At 44.7% G+C, this 24601-nt stretch overlaps 1 protein-coding gene across 1 annotated transcript in view; it reads right to left on the bottom strand.

Moving 5' to 3' along the window:
- Positions 1–4395: 4395 nt before the first annotated feature.
- The window catches only part of CRKL (CRK like proto-oncogene, adaptor protein), a 33105-nt gene continuing 12899 nt past the window's right edge, over positions 4396–24601 (bottom strand). Inside the window, exons 2-3 of the mRNA XM_056120617.1 lie at positions 18123–18588; positions 4396–7924 (exon numbers count right to left, since the gene is read on the bottom strand). Of these exons, the coding sequence (XP_055976592.1) occupies positions 7790–7924; positions 18123–18588 (601 nt within the window). The 3' untranslated portion in view covers positions 4396–7789. The remainder of the gene's footprint in view (positions 7925–18122; positions 18589–24601) is intronic.

The following is a 24601-nucleotide window of genomic DNA, read 5'->3' as shown; positions in this document are numbered from 1 at the left end:
CCAGTCCTAGAGCACTTTTCTGCTCTCTCCCCAGGGGGGACTAGAATGAGAGCAGGGACAGTCCCCTGTGCAGGGTCGAGGCCTCTGAGGCGGTGCTTTATGTCCGCCCTCCAGGGGATAGGCACCAACTCCCTCACTTAAGTACTGGGAAGCTGGAGGGGCTGAGTCTCCCCCAGGCTCTTGGAGAGTCAGTCACATGGAGGACCTGCAGCCCACAGGGGACAGGGCTCCCTTCAGGCCTTCTAACAGAGGGTGCTGACCAAAGGGTGCTGTTGTTCCCCTTGATCACCTGCCTGCCAGACCCCATCCCCACAGTTACTTCCCTCTGCTCCTCACAAGGGACCTACCTCCTAGCCAGGAAGACCTGGCACCTCTTCAACAAGCGTGAAGGTGGCCTCACAAGCTCTTACTCCTTTCGTCGTCTCCAAGGCCTCCAGCGAAGGTGCTGTGTGATGTCCATTTTACAGACGGGGCAGTTCCGGTTCAGAGAGGTGAAGTCACTTCACAAGACCACACAGCTGCTAGAATGGCAGAGCATAAACTCGAATTCTGGCAGGCTGGCTTTGCTGTGTGGTGTGGAAGGGTGGGAGTGTCAGGGGAGAGATCTGGCAGACTGAGAGAAGGCGGCCAGTTTCTCTAGAGTTTTTTTTGGGGGGGTGTATTTGTTTCCTCTGAGGTACCATGGTGTTCAATACTATTGATGATGGGGCTTCATGCATACATTGTTCCAACACCTCACCCTCCATCAGGAATGTCTGCTTTTCTTCACCACTGACCCAGGTCCCTTTCCACCCATCCCTCCATGGCAAATTCAATTCCATTAGGCCAATTCCTGGGTTCTGTTGTCTTTGGCCATTTGTTATTCTCTTACCATCTCTTTATATCCCACGAATGAGAGGGATCATTCTTTATGTCTTTTTCTTGCCGTAACTCGGCACGATACTTTCTAATTCCATCCAGGAAGTGGCAAATTGCATTTCATCTTTTATCACTAAATGTACTGCAGTTTATCTATTCATCTGTTCTTAGACATGGGTTGTTTCTAGATCTTGGCTACTGAGAATGCTGCTGCAATGAACATAGGAGCACAAATTTCCAAAGTGTGTTTTTGGGTCCTTGGGGTAGATGCCAAGAAGTGGAACTGCTGGGTGGTATGGAAACTAAATTCTTCATTTGGGGGAGATGTGTCAAAATAGTTTTCCTTAGGGGATGAACCAGTTGACACTGCTGCCAAGAGTGGGTGAGGATCCTCCACAGATATATGCCAACGCTGTTTTTTTTTTTCATTATGTTGTGTGCTAGCTAAAGAAGAATTTGAGGGGCTGGAGCAATAGCACAGCGAGTAGGGCGTTTGCCTTGCACGCAGCCGACCCGGGTTCAATTCCCAGCATCCTATACGGCCCCCTAGGCACTGCAGGGATAAGACCTGAGTGCAGAGCCAGGAGTGAGTCCTGAGCATCGGCCGGGTGTGACCCAAAAAGAAAATAAAAAGAAAATAAAAAGTTTGAGTCCTGTTTTCTGCCCAGACTCCTTGGAACACAGGGGAGTAACTGCAGTGCTCCCTAACCAGGACACCATGAAATGCAGAGCCAGGCATGGGCTGTAGAGGGCGCTCAGGATGCAGAACAGGGCTGCTGTGCTAGAGGTGCCAAAGATCAAAGGTACAGAACAGCGTGGGGATCCTCAAAGGCCAGTGACCTAGGAGACACATGACCCAGCGCAAGCGTAGCTGTTTGACATGAGGTGAAGTGTCACAGTACCCCAAGTGCCGCAGAATGGGCAAGATTCTCATGGAACAAAAAATGAAAACAAAGGCAAAGTACAAGTGCTGCCTGCCTGAGGATGCTCAGTTTGGGGGTGGAGTATGCAGACAAGGCAATGTAGAGGCCTGAAGGGTTCAGAACTCCAGGCCCTGTTAGCACTTGATTTCCCCCTTAGAGTGGCAGCATTCATCCCTCAGCCGTAATTTTAAGTGGAGCTGATAGCTAAGGAAACTGAACCCCTGGTTGCATTGTACCTAGGTGAAAGCCCCCCTACACCTAGCATACAGCCAAAGGCAGAGGTTGCCAAAATCTGAAACACAGGTCGATAGTGAGGTGGTGTGAGAGCTGGTGACCTAGAAAAAGGACTGTCCCTGGACTCCTGCCTTAGAGCATGTCCAGTAAGCAGCCCATGCATACCCTCCTCAGGTAATCTAAGGCTAATGTCCTTTGTTAACTTCTCCTCTTAGGATCACTTGTCCCCACCTGTCTGCCTGGGATCTCAGACAGTTCAGGGTAGTATATTTTTTTTTGGGGGGAGGGGGTTCACATCTGGCCCGGCACTCAGGAATTACTCCTGGAGGTGCTCGGGATACCATATATAACGGCAGGAATTGAATCCAGGTCAGTTACACACAAGGCAAACGTCCAACCAACTGTACTTTGCTCCAGCCCCTCCAGATGGTCTTTGTTTTGGGGCCACACTCAGCAGTGCTCTGGGACCATTTCTGGTTCAGAGATCGCTTTTGGTGGCGCTTGGGGATGAAACGAGGTGCCTTCACGCAAAGCATGTGTTCAACTGTTTGAATGCTCTTCCCTGCCCTTAGGAGGGTTTTTAGTTGAGAGATGGCCACAATATTACACACTAGAATTGACAGTGGTGCCCCCTCAAAGTCAATCTGAGTGTCAGTAGGGCACTACTGACAGAAATTTGGATCCAAGGTGGAAGTTGAGGAACCTTTTCCCTTCTGGGCCTAGGTAGTTTTCTGGACAGGTAGAAAAATACTTAACTAACGGGTATTGTCAATATTGCAGATACAGCAGAAACAAACCTAGCTGAGGTCAGAAACATCAAGGGGCAGTATGATGAGTGGAGGCCTAAGTTACCTGAGATTTGTACATACGGAAGTAGAGGTGTGTGTGTGTGGGGGGGGCGCACCTGGCTGGGCATTAGGGACCAAGCTCCCCACCCCCATATCCCAACCCTCTCTGCCTTCCTCTAGCTACTTCATCCTGATCTGTTCCTAGACCAGGCTAGTCTACACCAGAGCTGTTTCTACTTTTTCCATTCGCTATCACTTTTTTACCCAAACTTAACACAGGTGTAGCGCTGCCAGTTACTTCATGAATTATGCTTTTGATTCTGAATTGATTTTTGGCCCTTGCACGTTCCAAAATTTTTGCGCCACTCCAGTCTAGTCTGAGAACCGGGTTCTGGGCAATGGCTGGCATAGAGGTGTCTCATTGGCCAGGAAGAGCCAGGTGAGGGTTTTTCATCACGTTTAGGGAAAAACAGTCCGTAACACAACTAAGACTGGCACTGGTCTGGAAAGGGCTGTAGATTAGATACCAGGATGAGGACTAAGCCAGAGTCAGCTTGTGGGTCTACTTACTGCTGGCTCTGAAAAACTGCAAATGCCCAGAGCCTTTTGACTCACAAATTCCACACTTAATCCATAAACAGTGGATTGTCAACTAAGAAGTAGTACACTCATCATGTGAAACAGGATACAGGTGGAGAACAGTAAAGAACAGGTTCAATATGCCGGCGTAACAATCTCTAAATTAGAGGGGCTAGAGAGTACAGTGGCTAGGACACTTGCCCTGCACACAGCAACCGTATGCAGGTATCTGAGGACTATTTCTTCCATAAGGTATTTGACTGTTTGAGGCAAACTATTATCCTCATAAATTCACAGAATCCTTAAATAGAAGCCAGAGAGCATATTTTAGCAGCATACAAATAAATATGGATTAGTAGTGCTTCCTGAAACTCATTTCCGGAGTTTTACCACAAGAAAATTTGGCTCTTAACGGAGACATAAATAGCAGCGAGAGCAGGGTTCTGGCTAGCAGGTTGTCCATGCTGAAGTCCTAGGAAAAGTAAAAGGTCCCACCAACACCTCACACTGCTTACCTAAAGATCCCGTCATTCTCCAGGAGGGCCATTTACTGACAGGAAAAGGACAGTTGAGTCAATAATGTCCTCTCTAGGATGAGGCAGGCAGGCTGTTTCCCACTTCTCCTTGTAACCGTTCAACTTCGCCTACTATGTGCAGAATTTTTCATAGAAACCTTCAGAATGGATACCCGAAATAAAGCGTCCCTGGTGGTGTAAAGCATTGTGACTATTGCCTCATCTTCAGAAGACTGAGTGCTGATCCAGCATAATCTCCCCCCCACCCCCACCCCGATCCACTGGGAGACAGCTGCTCTCTCCTGCAAGGAGGACCCAAGTGGGGAAAAGGGCCCATGCCAGTGTCTGTTCTATTTTGAGATGAGCAAAAGCGTAATTGCTGGAGAAGCACACGGTGTTTCACTATTGCATAAGTGTTCACTAGGTGCTGAACTGCTTGGGAGGCCGGCAGGGGAACCGCCTCCAGGCAGCACTGAGGAAACACTGAAACACCAAAGCTGCAGCCACCACTGGCTGATGCATGTTTTATTGAGACAATGTACAAACAGGCCATGGAAACAAGGGCTCTGATGCTGGGACCAGAAACGCAAAATGGAATACAAAAATAAAAAGGCACTAATCTGTTAAGAAAAGACACTCAATGTATTCTAAGAATATAAGTCATTTAATACTGTTAAATTTTATAGCACAAAATAAAACAAGCTATGATCCCAAAAAATAATTTGGAAGGCATACACAAAAAATATTATTGCCTGAAATTTATGATCTTTTAAGTTATAGGTCAAAAGAGTTTTGTGTTGTTGTTTTAAAACACACAGTGAAGACCGTCTAGAAGCAAGGCCACTGTTCCTCTTGCAGAGACAACGACCCTGTCTCAGGGAACTTTCCTTCTACTCCTTTAGAATACACAACCAGCTCAGTGTCCACACTGACAGCAGTTACCAGGGACAGAGTTCTCTGGTCCCAGAGGGTGGAGTTTGAGGCAGAGCTCAGTGGTGTCCACAGAAAGCATGAGTCTTAGGTACTGTGTTAAACAATCAAGAATTCACTCATTTTTAAGAGGTTAATGAACAGAATATTAAAGGATTAAATTATAAACACCTGGCACAAAAACACATCATCCCTTTTCAAAAATAAAATGTTCATATTCCTCTGAGCAAACATTATGAGAGCAGTGGCCAGCCTTCTGTCCTGGCCCGCCCTATCTGTAAACAGATGTAAAAGAAAGTTGGCACAGTGCCAGGGATGCTTGTGCCCCAGTGGAGCAGCCAGTCTTCCTTCCTTTCTGTTTTCCAACCATGAGCACAGAACATGACTTTCTGGACGAGCAGTCGCATGGCAGCCAGTCAGTGTCCTCTGTTTGCCATGCCATCAGGTGGCCCCACACTGTGCAGAAACGAGAAGGATGACTCCAGGGCTGGGGACTGTTCTCCAGTAAGAAGTTTTTGACGAACCCTTTAGCACAAAACTTGTTCACTTCCCGAGTTAACTTAACCACCCAATTATTTTCTAAAACACCACATAAGAGCAGAGCAAGTTGCCACGATGAAGAGTCCTACACGAGAAACCTACCCAGGAGGGAAGGCAGCTCCTCTGGGTAGGGTTCATGTTGCTTTATGAAGCACAGACGTCTTCCCCATCACTGCGGAACCCAGGCACAAAGCTGAGGCGGGGTGCAGTTTTTGTGTATTTAGTGTGAAAAAGAGAAATTCCCTGCGTGACTAAAAAGCTAATGTTTCTAAGTAAAAAAGTCACTACTTTTGGCACATTTTAGAGTTCCGAACTCAAAGCTCACCTTATTTTGGGCTCTGAATCTCGAGCAGTCCTGGATACATACATATGGGCTTACGTGATGAACAGTATTAAGAAAATAAAACTAGGTTTATGGGGTATTCTGGTTCTGAAGTGCTCCGCATGAGGTGGGTCCTACTAAAGGCCAGTAGACATGGCTAGAAGGAAACCTTGCTTTCCAAAAATGCCATATATATCTTGTGCTCTGATCCAACTACTGTCATTTCAAGTAGTTAGCTTCTCAGCTAAATCTGACTTTAAAAGGTGCCTTCCTTTAGCAAAGTATATATTCCTTCTCCTGTTAGACAATGCCCTCAGGTTCTGGGTCACTGACTACAGGGCAAACATTTCCAGGCAGAGCAGAATTTCTGCCAGACAAGTGCCACCTGCTGTACATCGCCTGTGCCTGAATCCAACAAAACTGCAACAGTCAGGTATTTTCAGAGTAGGAGGTGGCCACAGTTCTCAAAGATTAGGAGTAGCTAAAAAGTCTTTCCAGAAAAATCAGTCATAAACAGCCACAGTGATTCCCACCCCCCACCCCACCCTGCAATGATTTTGCCACCAAAAATCTCTTAAGATTTAATATGGCAGTTACCTACCTGGTTAAAAAAAAATACTGATTTTAAAAAGAAGCTGAAAAATGCTTGTTCTGTTGGTCCTGTCACCAGCAATACACTGCTCAAACTCCCCAAAACTAAAAGCCTTGGAAGACAGGACCATGGTTTTATTTTTTAGCACATGCTCAGTAAATTATGTTTACTCACTGGGGTGTTACTACATTTCCAGGTCTGATATATTAATTCTGAGCAGAGGCCTGTCTTCATCAATGTCCAGAAAGTGAAGTGCACAAAAGGTTCAGAATTCTTATCTATGTGCAGCAGATGAGAAATGGGTGGACTTTGTACCAGAAGACTTGTATGAACAATAGGCTCTGTTTAGTGGGAGAATTTTGACACCAAACTGTTAAGTGGTTAACGGTTGAACTGGCTAATGGTTTGTGATGCTCACCAAAACATTAGACATCAATTTATTAACCAATTTCTGGATCTTAAATTTTCTCTGCTTGGGAGCATGATGGGTATCTAGGTTGTGAAATCAGTATTAAACACCATCTTTCCCTGGCAGCATGGTAAGCTTGATCTGGGTTTTAATGCATCGAAGTGAGCATTTATTAAGTAAATGATCCTATTAACTCACTTTGAAAACAAATCCTACAACCTTAAAAGGGTGCATTTACTAATATGATAAACAGAAAACTGGCCAAGTACTCCCTGCCACTACCCTCGTCACTGGCAAACAAGGTAAGCAAGGGCTCCCCACATCACCCTCATACACACTCCAATGCTCTGTGCACACAAACTGGCATACCAGAACTGCTGACTTCTGTGTTGTTTGTAATATATCAAAACAAGATACCAGCAACCAAGAGAATCAAGGCCTCTGCTTCAGGGTTGTTTTTCATATTCCTTTTGTTACAGCAGCTATAAGTTAGAAGTTCAGAGGCACAGGATATTCCTTGTAATATCACAAAAGTCCAATGTGCTATGTAAAAACAAACCTATTTAGAACAGCAAGTCTAATTAATTACATCTTCCAATACCAAATAAAAACGAAAGGAGAAAAGGAATTCAAATTTGGGGAGTTTAGGATGACAGAATTCTTTTTTAAGGTTTACTTCTGTTCTTCAAAGGAAAAACAAAACGGCAACTGGGCCACTGCTTCATGGAACAGCAATGTGCAAAGTCTCACCATGGCCTCAAGATTTCTCTGATGAACAGGACAGAATCAATCACAACACGAACAGAGTAGTTAGGAGAAGAAAAGACCCTTTCCTTGTCATCTTCTCTCCACTTGTGTGCTTCCACCAGTATTTCCAGTTTATGATTCCAAACTCTACAATTGACTATTTTTTGACAATGACTATGATACATCAGAGGCAATCACTGTGTGCATTCCAAATGTATATGGGATCACCAGTCTGCAGACAGCTGGACTTCGGCAATGCAGTGTAATTTGCCTATGAGAGAAAGCTTTTCCCACATCAAAGGAGATTATGACAGGCAGAACAACAAAGCAGCAGGAGACAAGGTGACAGCAATCACTCGTTTTCATCCGGGTTTTGAGGGTCAATGATTTTGACATGTGTAAAAGGGAAAAGCCCTTTGCGCCCATTCACCTCGCCTTCCCACTGGCCATTTATATTCATCCTTGTAACTTTCACAATGTCACCAACCTGTAAGAACAAAAGAAGAAGATAATATCAATATTTTCCCTGCAAACAAACAACAAATTTTGCATTAAACCACATACAGCCCAATCCAAAGGAACCTGTACACTTTGGGGGCTATACCATCAGGGGTGCTCTGGGGACCATATGGGGTGCTGATGACCAAATCAGGCCAGTTCTATGCATGGCAAATGTCCTAACTCTTCAACTATCTCTCTAGCCTGAGAAACTGTAAAATTTGTTTGGTTTTTGGACCAAATATGCCCAGAGCTTATTCTTGGCTCTGTGCTTAGGGATCACTCCTGGTGGTGACTGGGATCACATATGGGTGCTGGGGATTGAATTCTGGTCGGACATGTGCAATCTAAGCACCTTGCTCACTGTATTATCTCTTGGCTTCTGGAGCCTGTATATTTTAAAGAATTGTATTTTTCTTAGCACTTAAGTCAACAGGTGCCAAAAACGTATAGTATTAATATAAGCCCAGTTGTGCTACTCTCCTTAGCTACTGAGAATGTGTTAAGCAGCTCCCAGTACAAAGCAGCCCTTTCCCCATTCCCAATATGCTACGAAGCCCAAAATTAACACTCAGAAAATGTCAAGTGACACAAGATTAAAAATGTATGGATGTGGGGCTGGAGCAATAGCACAGCGGGTAGGGTGTTTGCCTTGCACGCGGTCAACCCGGGTTCGATTCCCAGCATCCCATATGGTCCCCTGAGCACCAACAGGGGTGATTCCTGAGTGCAGAGCCAGGAATAACCCCTCTGCATTGCTGGGTATGATCCAAAAAGAAAAAAAAAAGTTACTGCTATCACCAAGATGTCTCTCATCATGTCAGTGCTCCTTACTAGTCCATTCCTTGACCCTTTTCAATTGCTGGGAAGGAGGCCCAGCCCTGAATTTTTTGTTTTTATTTTTGGGCCACACCTAACAGTGCTAAGGGCTCACTCCTGATAGCCTTGGAAGACCATATGGGTGCTGGGGATCCAACTCAGGTCGGCCAGAACAAAGCAGCAGTGAACAGGACAACACTCTATTCACTGGACTATCACTGGCTCCTGAACATCTTTCTTTGGGCCTTTTATTTCCCTCCCAGCCTCCTGTTGTTTTGGGGCTACACCCAACTTTGTGTTTACTCTTGGTCCTATACTCCATGGGGCTCGGGGAACCCTATATAGGGTGCTGGGATTGAAGCCAGGTTGGCTGCATGCAAGACGAGCACCCTGCCCATTGCTCCAGCCTTGGGTCTACTTAATCAAGACTTAGATTTTCAGGGTCACACCTGGTGGTACTCAGGGGCACCTGGTGCCAGGATTCAATCCTGGGTCTCCTGCATGCAAAGTATGCACACTAGTCCGTTGATTCATTCCCCTTACTTGTGGGCCTACTTTAAACTACAGGGTGGTAGAAATTCGACCTACTGTCAGGGAACAAGGACAGTGCTGCTCATCAAGGGGAGGACAAAATCTGTTTTGGAAATGGTTTTCAAATTGTTCTGAAGACTCAAGAACATCAGGAAGGAGCCAGGGGATCTCTCAAAGGGCTGGGAGTATATTCTTGGATTCCCAGCACATGTTTTACAACAATCATGTCCTAATGTTGGGGGTTAGGGGAGGGACTAGGGAGTGATAATATGGTAGCAGAAATAAAACTAGGCACCTCACAGATGCAAAGCAAGTGCTCTACCACTAATCCACATTCCTAGGTTCTGCGCGCCTGAAACCACTCTGGGAAGGAAGCATAACATAAGCAGGATTTATTTTTGTGTTAAGTAGAAAAGCAGCACGAGGAATAGTGTGATGATATATATATATATATAGCGAATTTTTATCTCTTGGGAGGGCACATCCATCAGGGGACCATATGTGGCTCTGGGGATCAAACACAGGTCAGCCATGTGCAATGCAAGTGCCCTACCTACAGTACTATTGTTCCAGCCCCTGACGTGCCATATTACCTTAAAAAAAAAGGTGATGTAATTTTGTAACTCAGTTTCCTCAATATAAAGGTTATAGTGATAAAAGTGTATCGATCCATGTTTAATACATGCTTCTTTATTTTTGCCTTTACTATTGCTCCCCATCCCCCACCGGCAGCCACTGTTAGCTGAAAAAATTTTTTGGTTTTTGGGACATACCTGCGATGCTCAAGGGTTACTTCTGGCTCTGTACTCAGGAATTATTCCTGGAGGTGCTTAGGGAACTCTATGGGATGCCAGGGGATCAAACCCAAGTTAGCTGCATGCAAGGTAAATGACTTATTGCCTGTACTATTGCTCCGGTCCCTCAATTAAATTTTTAAAATTACTTTTATATCTAAAGTTCATTAAGATATTTATCACATATGGACAGTTGCATATTTATATACCACACAATAAGGACAATTAAGGCCTATTTCTAGGTCTGCTCCTCATTTCCTCATTCTAGTTGTTATCCTTTCTCTCTCTCCCTTCATGAGTTTTGATAGGTCCCTTGTTGCTAAAAAGCTTAAAAACCCAGTAGTTAATACAGTGCTGTTCTTTTCCATGCTAATTCCAGTTCTTCCCAAAGTGATTCCAGAAGGCAGTAATTATCTAGAAGGATAGGGCTAGGGGCCAGGATTTATTTAGGATTTTCTACTCTGATAACAGCTATCATTTAAGTACTTGGGTGTTTTGGTTAACAACCTATATGGTACTTCAATTAGTTACTATAGAATAACTGACTCCAAAGTAAAAAAAAAAAAAAAAAACCAAAAACCCAGAGATATGAATACATGAGCATTTATACCATGTACTACTGTACATGGGAGAACCAGATTACTAGTACAGTCCTGTTTTGCTTCAAATTTTGTATCACAAAACACTTACAATATGTGGGCTTTATCTCTGTTTTAGGCACACGGGAATTTGCATATTCTCTGTTGTTAGAGATCTCAGTTTTAGTAGGTGAAGTAAGCCACAATCAAAGGATACATATTTATGGTTTCTCTTGAGTGTAGTAAGTACCTAGAATAGGCAAATCCATACAAATGAAATGAAAGGAAAGGGATTACTACCAAGGACTCTGGGACAGGAAACAAATTATTACTAATGGCTAAGAATTTCTGTTTGGGGTAACAAAGTTTTGGGAACAGGGTGGAAATATAAATGAGGCCAGTGAATAATACACACAAAATGGCAATAGAGGGCAGGAGAACAAAATGGCGAAGTTATACATATTTAATCACATACACAAAGAACATGATCAATACACGACAGACTGTTGAGTTGTACACTCCCCAGCCCCTCCCCCAGGCTCCCAAGCAGTGCTCAGGAGGCCTGAAGACCCCTCATGGTAGAATGGGACCCAAGGATGCAGTGCTGCTTAGGACCTGTGGTGTGTATGGTGCTTGGGGGGTCACACTCGCCAGGAATGACCACGTGGTGCTAGGGATCAAACTTCAGTTGGTCACATGCAAGGACTTGTCTTAATCTCTGTAATACCTCTCTTAGCTTGAGTCAGACATTATGGTTGGGGGGAAGGAGTTGGGCCACACCTGAGCTGTGCTCATTCTTGATTCAGTGCTCAGGAGTGATCCCTGGCAGTGCTGGAAGACCATATATGTGGTGCCAAGCATTTGAACCACCTTTTGCTAGGGTCAGTCCTGGCAAAGCAAGCTCCTTGCTTCTACTGTATGATCTTTTCAGGCCTGGATTTGTTTTTGCTTTTTGGGTCACTGTGCTATCACTCCAGCCCCCAGGCCTGAATTAATTAAATAATTAATTTATTTTTGGGTCACACCGGGAGATGCACAGGGGTTACTACTGGCTCTGCACTCAGGAATTACTCCTGGCAATGCTCAAGGGACCATATGAGATGCTGGGAATTGAATCCAGGTCAGCCGCGTGCAAGACAAATGCCCTACCTGCTGTGCTATCGCTCCAGCCTGAAACTGTACACTTTAAAAGGGTAAACTGTATATGTAAATTTTATTTCAATAAAGTTACTGTTTATTGAACAAAAATAAGTCTCTTGCCTCTGTGCCTGGCTATCCTCACTGGGGCCCCTTGGAGGGGGGCGGGTTGAGTTTCCCTCTCTGCCCCGAGCAGAGCCCTGGCAGCTGAAGACCTCTGGGACCCAGCCACAGCCAATGCTGAGACTACTCTCCACATGCTAGGACAAGCCTCATGCATGAAGGAACCAGCAGAGGAACCCAGGTGTGCGGGACCCAGGCTGAGATCTCCAAGCCTGCTCGGTTCAGGACTGGGCCTCCTCCACCCAGATCTCCCATCTTCCAGTAGCTAAACAGTTATACCCACCAACTGCTGTGTAACCCCATCAACGGCTAAGATCCAGAGACTAGAAAACCAAGTTCCCGGAAATGTGCGGCCGCATGACCTCTTATTGTCTAGTTCTCAATCTCAGAGAACCTGGCAGGCTACCGAGAGTATCTTGCCCGCATATATGCCTGACTGGGAACACCTGTAAAGGTGATTAGAGGCTGCCCCAAAAGCCTCCATCCCTCTTGGAGAGTCCGGCAAGCTACCCATGGTGTACTCAATATGCCAGAAACATTAACAATGATGATCCTCATACCCGACCCTGAAAGAGCCCCAATATGCCATCGGGCTACACTAGCATGCGACAGAGAAGAATGGAGCCGTTACTGGTGCCCGCTCGAGCAAATCAATAAACAACAGGGTGATAGTGATTGTTAAAAAAAAAAAAACAAAAAACCACAACCCAACATGACTGGAGTACGTACAATCAGATTCTGGGGTTAGATCCTGGCACCACCTGGTCCCCTGAGCACTGCCAGGAGTAATCCTGGCACTAAGCTGGGAGCAGCTCTCAGGCCTCCCCATGTGTAGTTCCTCCCCTAAAGACAAGACTGTGGGATGAGTTCTGTTATATACAATCTATCAAAGACTCAGCAAATTATACCAATCTCAAGTTCTAAGTGCATAAAACTGGACTAGTGCCAACTACCCTAAAGAGCAGCCAAGAAATTTAAATTTTCAGTGAAGCTCCTAGCTGATGTTGGTTCTGATTCAACAGCTATTACAGAAAACTAGGATTAGTTACATAATAACCAGGTTGAACAAGCCTTGCCTAAACTTCACAGGGACCTCAATTTCATTGTATTCTGACCCACTTTACATAGGAAGACAATCATTTCTACTTCATTTCCAAATGAGCAAGCGTATGATATGAAAAGCAGGAGTCTTTTTTTCTGTTTTCCAGGTCATACCCAGTTGTGTCACTGATTACCCGTATGGTGATTGGGGGATCATACAGCACCAGGAACTCAGGTCTCACCGTACAAAGAATGCTCTCAGTCCTTTGATTTCTCTATCTGACCCCAAGTGTGTGTCTCTAACTTTCAGCATTTTCCTGTTCGTTTTGGAATCATACCCAGCAGTTCTCAGGAGTTTACTTCTGGCGCTGTACTTGAAGTACATTCCTGGTGATACTAACGTTGGGGAGAAGGGGACTTGGAGGAAGTGGGGGCTGCAGGGGTGGGAGCGTGGCATATGTAGTGGAGATGGAATCAACTAAGGTCATCATGTGCAAGGCAGGGGTCAGATGGTACAGTGGGTAGGTTGCTTGCCTTGCACATCACCAACCTGGGTTTGATCCCTGGCAGACCATATGGTCCTCGGAGTACTGCCAGGAACAATTCTTGAATACAGAGTCAGGAGTAACCCCTGAGCATCACCAGATGTGATCCAAAAACAAAGTAATAAACACGTGCAAGGCAAGAACCTTGATTCCCTCCTCTATTTCTCTGGTTCACTTTGGGCACTGTAGACAATTCTTGGTTAGAAAGGAAGTCACTATTGGAATATGACATGCGATAGGATAGTGGAGTCCATTACTTTAGAAGACTTTGACCCTATACAGATGTGAGCTAAGATGCTTGATATCAGTCCTGATATCACTGTGAAAAAGTATAAATTGGTATAAAATAGAAACTATTCACCCAGATAAACATGGATAACTGTAAAGGACTAAAAAAATACAATCAGTATTACTGAAACAGACTTACTTTGTGATGAAGGAGTTACTAATGTGCTACTAATTAATGTGCTACTAACTAATGTGCTAATAATTACTAACTAATGTGCTACTAATGTTACTAATTCTAATTAATGAAATAATTCAACTGACTGAAGTAGAAACTTGAGAATTCTGAGCCATTCAGTGATGGCAGTGGTATCACACATGGCAGTAGAAAGCTAAATCAACATTCTGAGATCGGGGCTCAGGGACGTGGCTCAGCACAGAGCACCTACTTTGAAGATATGATGGGTAGGGTGTCATCCCCCATGGCTCCACTGTTGAGATCCTAGGGTCAGAACAAGTGGGAAATCTTTAGTGCAGTGGAACCCAGTGAGTGCAAGTCCAACCAAGTGTGTGATCCCCTGAGGGTGCAACAGCAAAGGGGAATGGAAGACAAGGAAACAAAGAAAACTGCTGGGGCCAAAGAGAGAGTTCAGTAGGTACTGCCTCGCCTCAGCTGACCAGGATTAGATCCGGGGCATTCCATATACTGGTCCCCCAGCACTGCCAGGAGTAATTGATAAGTGCAGAATCAGAAATAATCCCTGAACACTACTGGGTGCAGCCCCAAAATAAAAAATTTAAAAAAAAATAAGAAAAGAGGAAAGAAAGAAAATTGTTAATCTAATCTTACCGTAGGGGATATGACAACATCCTACTTCCCAGTTCTGTTTTTATTTTTGTCCCTTGCTCAATATACCAGAGCTCTCATTGACCTGCAGCTACTCAATTAGGTTAATCTTACTTGGTGCTTACAACGTGAAGACTGAATCCCTTCCACTGGAGCCATGGGGGTTGGGGAGGGGAAGGAGGTAGCTTGAGGTGCAATGGAGGTGGGTTTTCTGTTTAATCACTTAAAGGTTAAGAGTTCCAGAGGATACCACGTGATTTTTTTCCTCCCTGAAAAAGGGAGATAGGTCAAATAATAAATATGGAAAATCTCTGGTTAGTTCATGCAAAATTTCCCTCTGCCTCTTCACCCCGCTATCCTCTATTCATTTTTCAATGGTCATTTCCTAGCGAAAGTATTCCCAGGTCAACTCTACCCACACTTCAACATCCTACCACTATCCCACTCTCCCTCACTACTCTTTTGTTATCAGAGCACTTATTGTGCTGCTGGTTTGTGTCTTTAATCTTGCACCAGGTATGAGCAATTTTGTGGCACAGCCATACAAGGTACTGTTCAGAGTGGAAGCATGAATGATTACTGAACTCACTCCCATTTCCTCTCAGAGCAGAGAAAGCCAGGACTTGGCTGAACATCCATGATCTTTTCCTATCTTATTTGTTGCTTCTCCACTGTGTCAGAGAACACAACTTTCCCTAAGACTGTTTTAAAACCATATTAAGATCCATGCTCCAAACATTCTTTTCTGGTCAATGATGTACTTTTGGAAAAGGTTCCCTATGGTTTTTCTTGTAGGGTGTGATCTGTTTACTACAGTTCTAGCCCTACTACTCCAAGTAAATAGAAGTGTTGCTATTTTCTGAAAACAGGTAAGCAAGAGAGGGAAATGGCAAAAATTGGTCTGTTTGAAGTATCTCTCAAGGGTTGGAATGAAGAGAGGTCAGTAGCAGAGTACTTGCTTTGCATAGTGTGAGGCCCTGGGTTTGATTTCCCAGTAAAGGGAGGGAAAGAAATGTACCTCATTACTTTAAGGAATATTCTTTTGAAAATCAAGTTTTATGGGGTTGGATAGTGCAGTGGGTTGGGGGAGCTTGCCTTGCATGTAGCCAACCGGGGTTTCATTCCCTTTTGGTCCCCCAAGGGTGACATCTGGTGCCCCAAAGCCAGGCGTAAGCCCTGAGTATCACTGGGTGAGGCGCGCGCACACACACACACACACACACACACTAAGATGTTTTATGCGGGAAAAACACTGACATAACAAGAAATAAAGTTGCTCTACTTCATCTTTCTCCTGTAATACTATCAAGGGGAATAGGGGAGCTTCAATTACTGGCACATTTTGTCCTACTTGTCTCACTTTTCTTGTTTTAATTTTAATCCTTTTCCTGCTAACCTATTTGCAACAGCCCCAAGAGGATTTTTTTTTAAGGAAAAAAAAACAAGATTAGAAACCACTATTCTAATCATTTTAGAATACAATAAAAATATTTATGCAATAAAGTCTCAACTAAATGTAAAAAGTAAAACAGGAGCCTTGCACACAGCCAACCCTGGTTTAATCCCTGGCATCCCATATGGTCCCCTGAGCACTGACAGGAGTTAATTCCTTAGCAGGAAGCTAGGAGTAAGCCCTGAGCACTGCCAGGTGTGACTCAAAAACTGGGGGTGAAGGATGGGGAGAGGAGAAAAAGGTAAAGAACAGGAAACAAAATTTGGCAGAGTACACCGGGCACGGCCAAAAATCCAAACCACTCTCTACCTCCCCAAACAATACCAAAATCTAGAAAGGCAGCTCCTGATTTCGTTCCTGTTCTTCTGCTGGAAGTATAAAAATCCCAATTCTCCAGATTCTGGTTCCTGATACACGCCTCATATACTTACTATTATCCTACAGTGAGCATGAGAAAGAAATAATCACTCTTTAAACAGAACAGTATGAAACTAATATACAAGGCCAGGGAAAATGGTCCAGGAAGACTCATTAATGGCTGGTCAGTGGTGTGGGAGATGGAGGGTAGCTAAGATAGAGAAGGGTCCACTATGAAAATATTAGTTAGAAATGATCACTCTGGACAAGAACTGAGTGTCGAAAGCAGGTTAGAGGGATGTACATAACCTTTCAGCATCTGTGTCACAAACCATAACCCCTACAATGTGAGGGAGAGAGAAAGAGAAGGGGAGAGGGAGAGAGGGAGGAGGTGCCTGCCATAGAGACAGGCTGGGTGCGGGGAGCTGCAGGGATGGGAGAGAAACTGGGGACATTGGTGCTGGGAAATTACACTGGTAGAGGGATGGGTATTGGAACACTGTATAACTGAAATGCATTCATGCACAATTCTGTAGTGCTCTGTCTCACAATGATTCAATAAAAATGAAATTATGAGGCCAAAGAGATAGTCCAGTAAAGAAGGTGATTGCCTTGCATATGGCTGATCTTGATTTGATCCCTGGCATCCCATATGGCACACCCTGAACCCTGCCAGGAGTGATCCCTGACACAGAACCAGGAGTAAGTCCTGAGCACTGCTGGGTGTGGCTCCCAAACAAAACAAAACTTAAAAAAAGCAACAGGTTCCAGTATAATTCACCTAAACTATCACCATTTCTGCCTTACTTTGACCTTGAAAGAACAGAGAACAATCACTAACTTCATCTGTTTCTCCAACATACATCTAATCATATGAAAGTATTCAACTGTAATCATATAATAATGATACACTATAAACTGGCTTACAAAGCATTCTCAAATTACTGATAAAGGATGAGTGACGTTTAGAGGGGGCCGGAGCGATAGTACAGCAGGTAGGCAGTTTGCCTTGCACACAGATAATGCAGGTTCGATCCCTGGCACCCTACCTGGTCCTCCAAGCTTGCCAGGAGAGATCACCGAGCACAAAGCCAAGAGCACTACCAGGTGTGGTCCCAAAAACAAAAAAAAGAACTATGTAGAATTGGAACATGTGCAATATTCCTGTGACTATACCTAATATGTAGTCATTTCTTTGCAAAAAATGAATTAAAAAAAAAGGGTTATTGGAGAGAGAATAATGCAGGCAGGATGCTGGCCTTGCACATAGTCGATATGGGTTCAATCCTCAGCATACCATATAGTCTCACAAATATCAGGAGTAATTCCTGAGCACAGAACCAGGAGTAACCCCTGAGTATCACTGGGTGTGGCCAAAAAACCAAATACACAAAAAATAGAAACTAGGGTCTGAGGAGATAGTTCAAAGGGCTGAAGTACATGCTTTACATCTGGAGCCCAGGGTTTAATCCCTGGAATCACATGCTCACTTGAACATCCTTGGGTTCAAACAAAAAGTAACAATGAATCAGGGCCATAGATAGTACAGGGGGTTAAGGTGCTTGCTCTCCATGTGATCAACCAGATTTCAACTACTACATATGGTCCCCCCATGTACTGCCAGGAGTGACCCCTAAGCATAGATCCAGCCCCTGACCCTGATACCCCACCTCCATCCACTCATAAAAAACCCTCGTATGTGAAAGATCCACAGAATGGGCCCTGAGTAGGTTTTACCTCTAATGCCAAGGCGGTCTTGTCATAAGCACAAGGTACTCTTTTTTGAATTGCTTTCGCATAGACAGGTCCATTCTGTGTGGATGGCAAGGGATTGATTGCTACTCCAGGAGAATTGGAAACCGTAGGTAGAGGAGTTGTGGTCTGAGGTTGAGCATATGCATGAGCAGGTTCTGGGATCCCGTAACTGTTGGAATTCCTATTTCCATGCTTTCCATGTGGTGACGATCTCACAAGCTTTTCCACATAAGGGACAGGAATCATCCCAACACGACCATCCTTGTTTCGAGCACTCCACCATTGTTCTTCGGGCTTCTCTATTATCACCAGGATCTCACCCTTTTTAAAGGGTAGGTCTTCAGCATCATTGCCAGGAAAATCATAGAGAGTCCGAACATATTCCAAATTTTCTTCCGCTGAAGGCAGGTTGGGTGCTGATACAGATCCCATTGGTGGGCTTGGATACCTAAAAAGAGAAATAAAATTACTCTAGAATCATCTTTAGGACCAGAGAGATAGTACAGTAGGGGCAGGCACTTGCCTTGCACACAGTCAACCAGAGCTTGATCCCCAGCATGCCACCGGTCCTCAGAGTCCACCAGGAGTGATTCCTGAGTGGAAGTGCCAAGATAAACCCCTGAGCATTGTCAGGTGTGGCACAAAACCAAAAAAAAAAAAAAAAAAAAAAAAAAAAAAAAAAAAAAGAAACCAAAACCAAGAATAATCTTACTTTATAGCAGTTTCTTTCAAAAGCACATACTTTCGGGCTGGAGAGATAAGTACAAAGACTAAGGTGCTTACTTTGCTCACTGCTGACCTCTGAAGTGATTCCACAATGGAGACCCAGGAGTAATCCCTGAGCATTGCTGGGTGTAGCCCAGAAACCAAAGAGGGAAAAGAAAAAAGAAAAAGAAAAAGCACTTTACATGTAGAGGACCTTTCTGGTATAGCAGGCCCTCCCCATGACACAGACAGAAGTGATCCTCAAACAATGCTAAACACGGGAGATCTTATAAAAAAGAAGATTCTAGGGCCAGATCTATAGTATAGTTGGTAAGGCACTTGCCATACATGCAGCCAACTCAGGTTTAATTCCTAGCACTCCAAGCCTGAGCGGAGTGATCCCTGACTGCAAAAGTGTAAGCCCTGAGCACCACAGGGTATGGCCCCCAAACAAACAAAAACAAGAGAAAAGAAGTTTTAGTTATATTTTTATTTCCGGTTGCTTGTATTACAACAGTGCTGGAGCTGAATACAGGGTCTCACATATGCAAGGCACATATTCTACCACTATCTTTCCCAACCCTCTGAATATATTTTATTATTTAATTTTTTTTGGGGGGGGAGGGGAGTCACATTCAAGCAGTGTTCCCGGGGATCACTCCTGGTGGGGTCTACGAGACCATATGTGATGCAGGGGATCGTTGAATCAGCAGTATACAGGGCAAAACTTTTTTCTTTTTTAAATTTAGTCACTGTGAAATTATGAAATTATTCATGACTGGGCTTCAGGCACATAATGTTTCAACACCAATCTCTTTAACAGAGTCCACTTCCCTTAATCAATGCCCCCCACCATTTGCATCCCACCAGTCTGCTTCTATAGAGGCTCTTAAAAAAAAAATATATATACACACATAAAGTTCCTGCACTATATATATGTCTTACAGTACTATTGCTGACATAGTATCTTACCACCTTTCAACACCATTTCCCACTCCTGGCTGAATACTTACCTCCATCACAGATGTTGTCCCCTCCCTATCCTATCTCTCAGTCCCCACACTTCTTACTGAATACCAGTTTCTCATGTCTTTAATCTTTTTTTTTGCTTTTCTGGGTCATACCCGGCGATGCTCAGGGGTTACTCCTGGCTCTGCACTCAGGAATTACTCCTGGCGTTGCTCAGGGGACTATATAGGATGCTGGGAATCGAACCCGGGTCAGCCATGTGCAAGGGAAACGCCCTACCTGCTGTACTATCACTCCAGCCCCATAATTTTTTTAAAAAAACATTTTAAAGCATAATACATTTTGGATTTGCCTGTACTCCAGATCTCAGATCTAGGACAGATAATTTCTCTAACTTTATGGAACTCTCTCTCCTCTCATTTTCTTTTTTTTTTGTTTTTTTTTTTAAAATAATTTATTTATTTATTGAATCACTATGGGAAAAGTTACAAAGATTTCAGGTTTAGGTCTCAGTCATGCAAATATCAAACACCTTTCCCTTTACCAATACTTATTTTTTACCACGAAGAACCCCAATAAAACCCCATCCCCAATCCCTCCCAATGCCTGCGAGGCAGATGAATTCTAGTTGACACTTTATCTGCTTTGATTAGATTCATTGTTTCAATAAAAGATGCACCACTATTATTTAGAGTTTACCCCCTTCCCCCACATCAGACATGCTGAGAAAACATTGTGAAGTGATTCGCTTTAAATGTTGGTTTTGGATTTCCGCTATTTTGCTAATTAACCCTGGAAGTATTTCTACTGAGAGTCAGATAATTAAGAGATTGGTTTCTGTGCTCTGGAGCCGTGGCCATGCTGGAGAGCCGCTCATGGGGGACAACTGGTGGCCTCGGTAGGGCGTGAAGGACGGACTGGAACGCCCCCCTTCCCATGAGGTTTTAGTCGCCCCCACACCCCCGGCTCACACCTGCTCTCCACAAGGCACCCATGTGGCCGCCACCTTCTTTCCAGAGAGGAGAGGGTGGATGGGGCAACACCCTTTCCCCTCCGGGCAGACATGATGGCCTGGATTAAGGCATAGTCCATTCACTTTTCTGCTCCAAGCTTCTGGGTTCTGCCTTAAGTCCTTGTGCTTCTGGGCTGTGGCTGTGCTGGAGAGCCGCTCATGGGGGGCAACTGGTGACCTCGGTAGGGCGTGAAGAATGGACCGGAACGCCCCCCTTCCCATGTCCTCTCATTTTCTTACTACTACTATTTCACTAAAGGTCAAACGCACATGCATGCATGCACATACATCCATTATGTAGTTTTTAACTAGAGATATATGTCACTGTCACTCTCCTCCCATTGTTCATTGATTTGCTCAAGTGGGCCCAGTAACATTGTGAGACTTGTTACTGTGTTTGGCATATTGAATACCTCACGGGTAGCTTGTTATGCTTTGCCATGCGAGTGAGATACTCTTCGTAGTTTGCAGGACTCCCCGAGAGGGGCGGAGGAATCAAACTCGGGTCAGCCCCGTGCAAGGCAAATGCCCTACCGCTGTGCTATTGCTTCAGCCCTATGCAGAAATATCTGTATAGAATTTATATCTTAAATCTGAAGATTAACGCTGGGGAGATAGGTCACAAGGACTGAAGCACATATTCTGCATGTGAACAACCAGAGTTTGATCCCTACCACTGACAAGTGTGATTCTTGGAACCCCTGGGCACTCCCTGGGAAGCATTCCCCTCTTCCCAACAAAAAAACAAAAACCATCAAATTTCAATTGAGTTCAGTAGCTGCCATTCTCAGGTTCCTGTCACAACCATCATGCAACAATCTCCTTCCAGTTCTAATCTATGGCATACATATAATCTATTAACCTATGGCATAAGTACTTCCCTGTACATCCCCCCCAAAAAAACTATAAAGGCTTATGTTTGGTGTCCCTTAAAATATTAAAAATGAGGGCCAGCAGGGCTGGAGTGAATGAACAGCGGGTAGGACACTGGTCTTGCATGTAGCCAACCCAGGTTTTTAATTTCCAGCATCCCATATGGTCCCCCAAGCACTGCCAGGAGTAATTCCTGAGTGCAAAGCCAGAAGTAACCCCTGAGCATCACCACATATAGGTAGGGAGTCAGCTCAAAGGGCTAAAGTGCACTCTCTGCCTAAGGAAGTCCCAAGTTAGATCCCCAGCTTTGCACTCCAGCACTCCCCCCAAGTGGGTGATGGGACAGAAAAAAGGGCTGTGCTCTTGTCATACTAAAAACAAATAGAACCCCACAGTCCATGTTAGATATTTACTGGAATATTGCCTGAACATCAGAAAATATGAAAGCTTTTATCACAAAATTTCCAGGCATGGGAGCTAAGGGATGACTCAGTGCCAAAGTCCTTCCTCACAACAGTGAGGTTATGAATAGGATCCCCAGAACTGCTTGGTTATATTTACTGAGCTCCATTCCAGCAGCAGCTCTTGTTTGTAAGCTACCTGGACTGCAACAGAATGTGGATCTCTGGGCCAGATGTGGGCTAAGACTGCAACTAAAATTTGATCCTTTGGCGAGCACAACTAGAAAGATGTGTAAGCACTGCCTCCACGAGTGTAACCCCCTAGTGAGCACGACTAGAATATGCACCAAGTACCACAACCAAAACAACACCAGCCTCACAGAATGTATGTGCAAGCGCCACAAAGTACAAGTGGCTTCCCATCAATGAAGGGGAAGGGTGAGAGGCTGGAAAACTCAAATGCAAGATCTGAGAGTGCAATAGCTAGGGCACATGCCTACTATGCACCTGACCTGGGTTCAATCCCCAGTACACATGGGCTCCTGATCACTGCCAGGGTGGTTCCTGTGGCCACTGGTACCAACCAGAGAGTCTAAACACCACCATACTATCCTTGAGTATTAGCTCTGAACTTTTAAGCACTGCCCTTTAACTATGCTTGTGAGACATTCCTCTCCCCACCCCCGCCAAAAAAACAAAACAAAAACAGAATACAGACCAAGAGGTATCATTAGTTCATATACAACACCATAGCCTTTGCCACGCTGAGATTCAATTAATTACTAGTCAAACACACTGCAGCACTTTCTTCCAGAATTAGCAGTAAAAGGACAATTCCTGCTCTCTATCCTCTTCTTATTTATTTGGGGAGGTGGAATCCTCATAAACAGTGCTCACAAGAACCAGGGGGCCCCACCAGCAATTCTTGGCAAACCAGGCTAGAGGTTCAATGCAAAGGCAGAGGATGTGGTGCTAAGTTCCTATGGAAGGCCCTGTGGTGCTGGAGACTACTAGGGCCATACCTGATGGTGCACAGGGGTCTCAGAGCTGTACCCTGATACTAAAGGGACACGTGGTGCAGGGGATCAAATGGGGTATGGGAGTATGCTAAACATGCATCCTAACTATGCTATTTTCTCTCTCTCTCTCTCTCTCTCTCTCTCTCTCTCTTTCTCTCTTTCTGCTCCGGATGACTTCAGGTGGTGCTTGGGACACCATGTACTATTGCTTCGGTCCCAAGTTCATTGTTTCTAACGTATGGATCCCACATTAGAGTAGCAAAACCTAGGCTTCACTCAGAGTGTTGACCACTTTAGGAGTTGTTTTATTTGTAAGATTATATTCAGAGGGGCTAGAGTGATTGTACAGTGGGTAGGGCATTTGCCTCACACGCGGCCGACCGAGGTTCGATCCTCAGCATCCCATATGGCCCCCCTGAGCACCGCCAGGAGTAATTCCTGAGTGCAGAGCCAGGAGTAACCCCGTGCATCACCAGGTGTGATCCAAACCCCCCCCCAAAAGACTATAATCAGAGCCTAGTTGTAGAATAACTCCAAGAATATATCTGAGTACTAATCACAGATTATGATTTCTGATTTGTTTTTCCTCTCCCTGAATCAAATAAGGGCTGGAGCGAAAGCACAGATAGCACAGTGGGTAGGGCATTTGCCTTGCACGCAGCTGACCCGGGTTTGATTCCCAGTATACCATACAGTTCCCTGAGCACTGTCAGGAGTAATTACTGAGTGCAAAGCCAGGAGTAACCCCTGTGCATTGCCGGGTGTGACTCAAAAAAAAAAAAAATCAAACAAGTTCTTCAGTACAACAATGTGACCTCCTAAATGTTCAACAGTTTAGTAATAATAATTAAAAGTGTTACCAATATGGGCCAGACAAAATACTGGGATTAAGGTGCTTATCTTACATGTGGCTGACCCTGGTCACCAACACCACATATGGTTCCTGAACATCACCAGAAGTGATCCCTGAGCAAAGAGCCAGGAGTAAGCCCTCAGCACCACTGGGTACTGGCTCCCTCCCACTATCCCAAAGTGTCACCATATTACAACATTCAACAAAGGGGGGAAAAACAAAACAAACACACACCATAGCTCCTGACCAAATGTAATTACAATTATCCTTCTTTTCTTTACTCTTACCACCCAGTTCATGTCCCCCTAATTCCTGCCTTCCTTTTCCTTTGCTGTTGCAATGACCGAGAGGAACACATGTGCCTGGCTGTGGGGCTTGCACATTTGGTTGTGGTGCTTGACAGAGCTTGAGAGCTTGCACTTCTTAGTTGTGTTCCCAGGCATTCTAGTTGTAGTGCTGCTCATTCCGGGGTTGCACATTTTAGTCATAACGCTCAAACATGCTGGCTGTGGTGTGCCAGGTACTGTACACTTTTTTTTGCTTTGTAGGTCACAGGGGTTACTCCTGGCTCATGCACTCAGGAATTACTCCTGGTGGTGCTCAGGGACCATATGGGATACTTGGAATCA

The sequence above is a fragment of the Sorex fumeus genome, unplaced genomic scaffold (genome assembly GCF_029834395.1).
Source record: "Sorex fumeus unplaced genomic scaffold, SorFum_2.1 ptg000043l, whole genome shotgun sequence".
Classification (NCBI taxonomy): Eukaryota; Metazoa; Chordata; class Mammalia; order Eulipotyphla; family Soricidae; genus Sorex; species Sorex fumeus.
The sequence above is the reverse complement of the archived record's forward strand: the minus strand, read 5'-3'. Positions and strand labels throughout refer to the sequence as shown.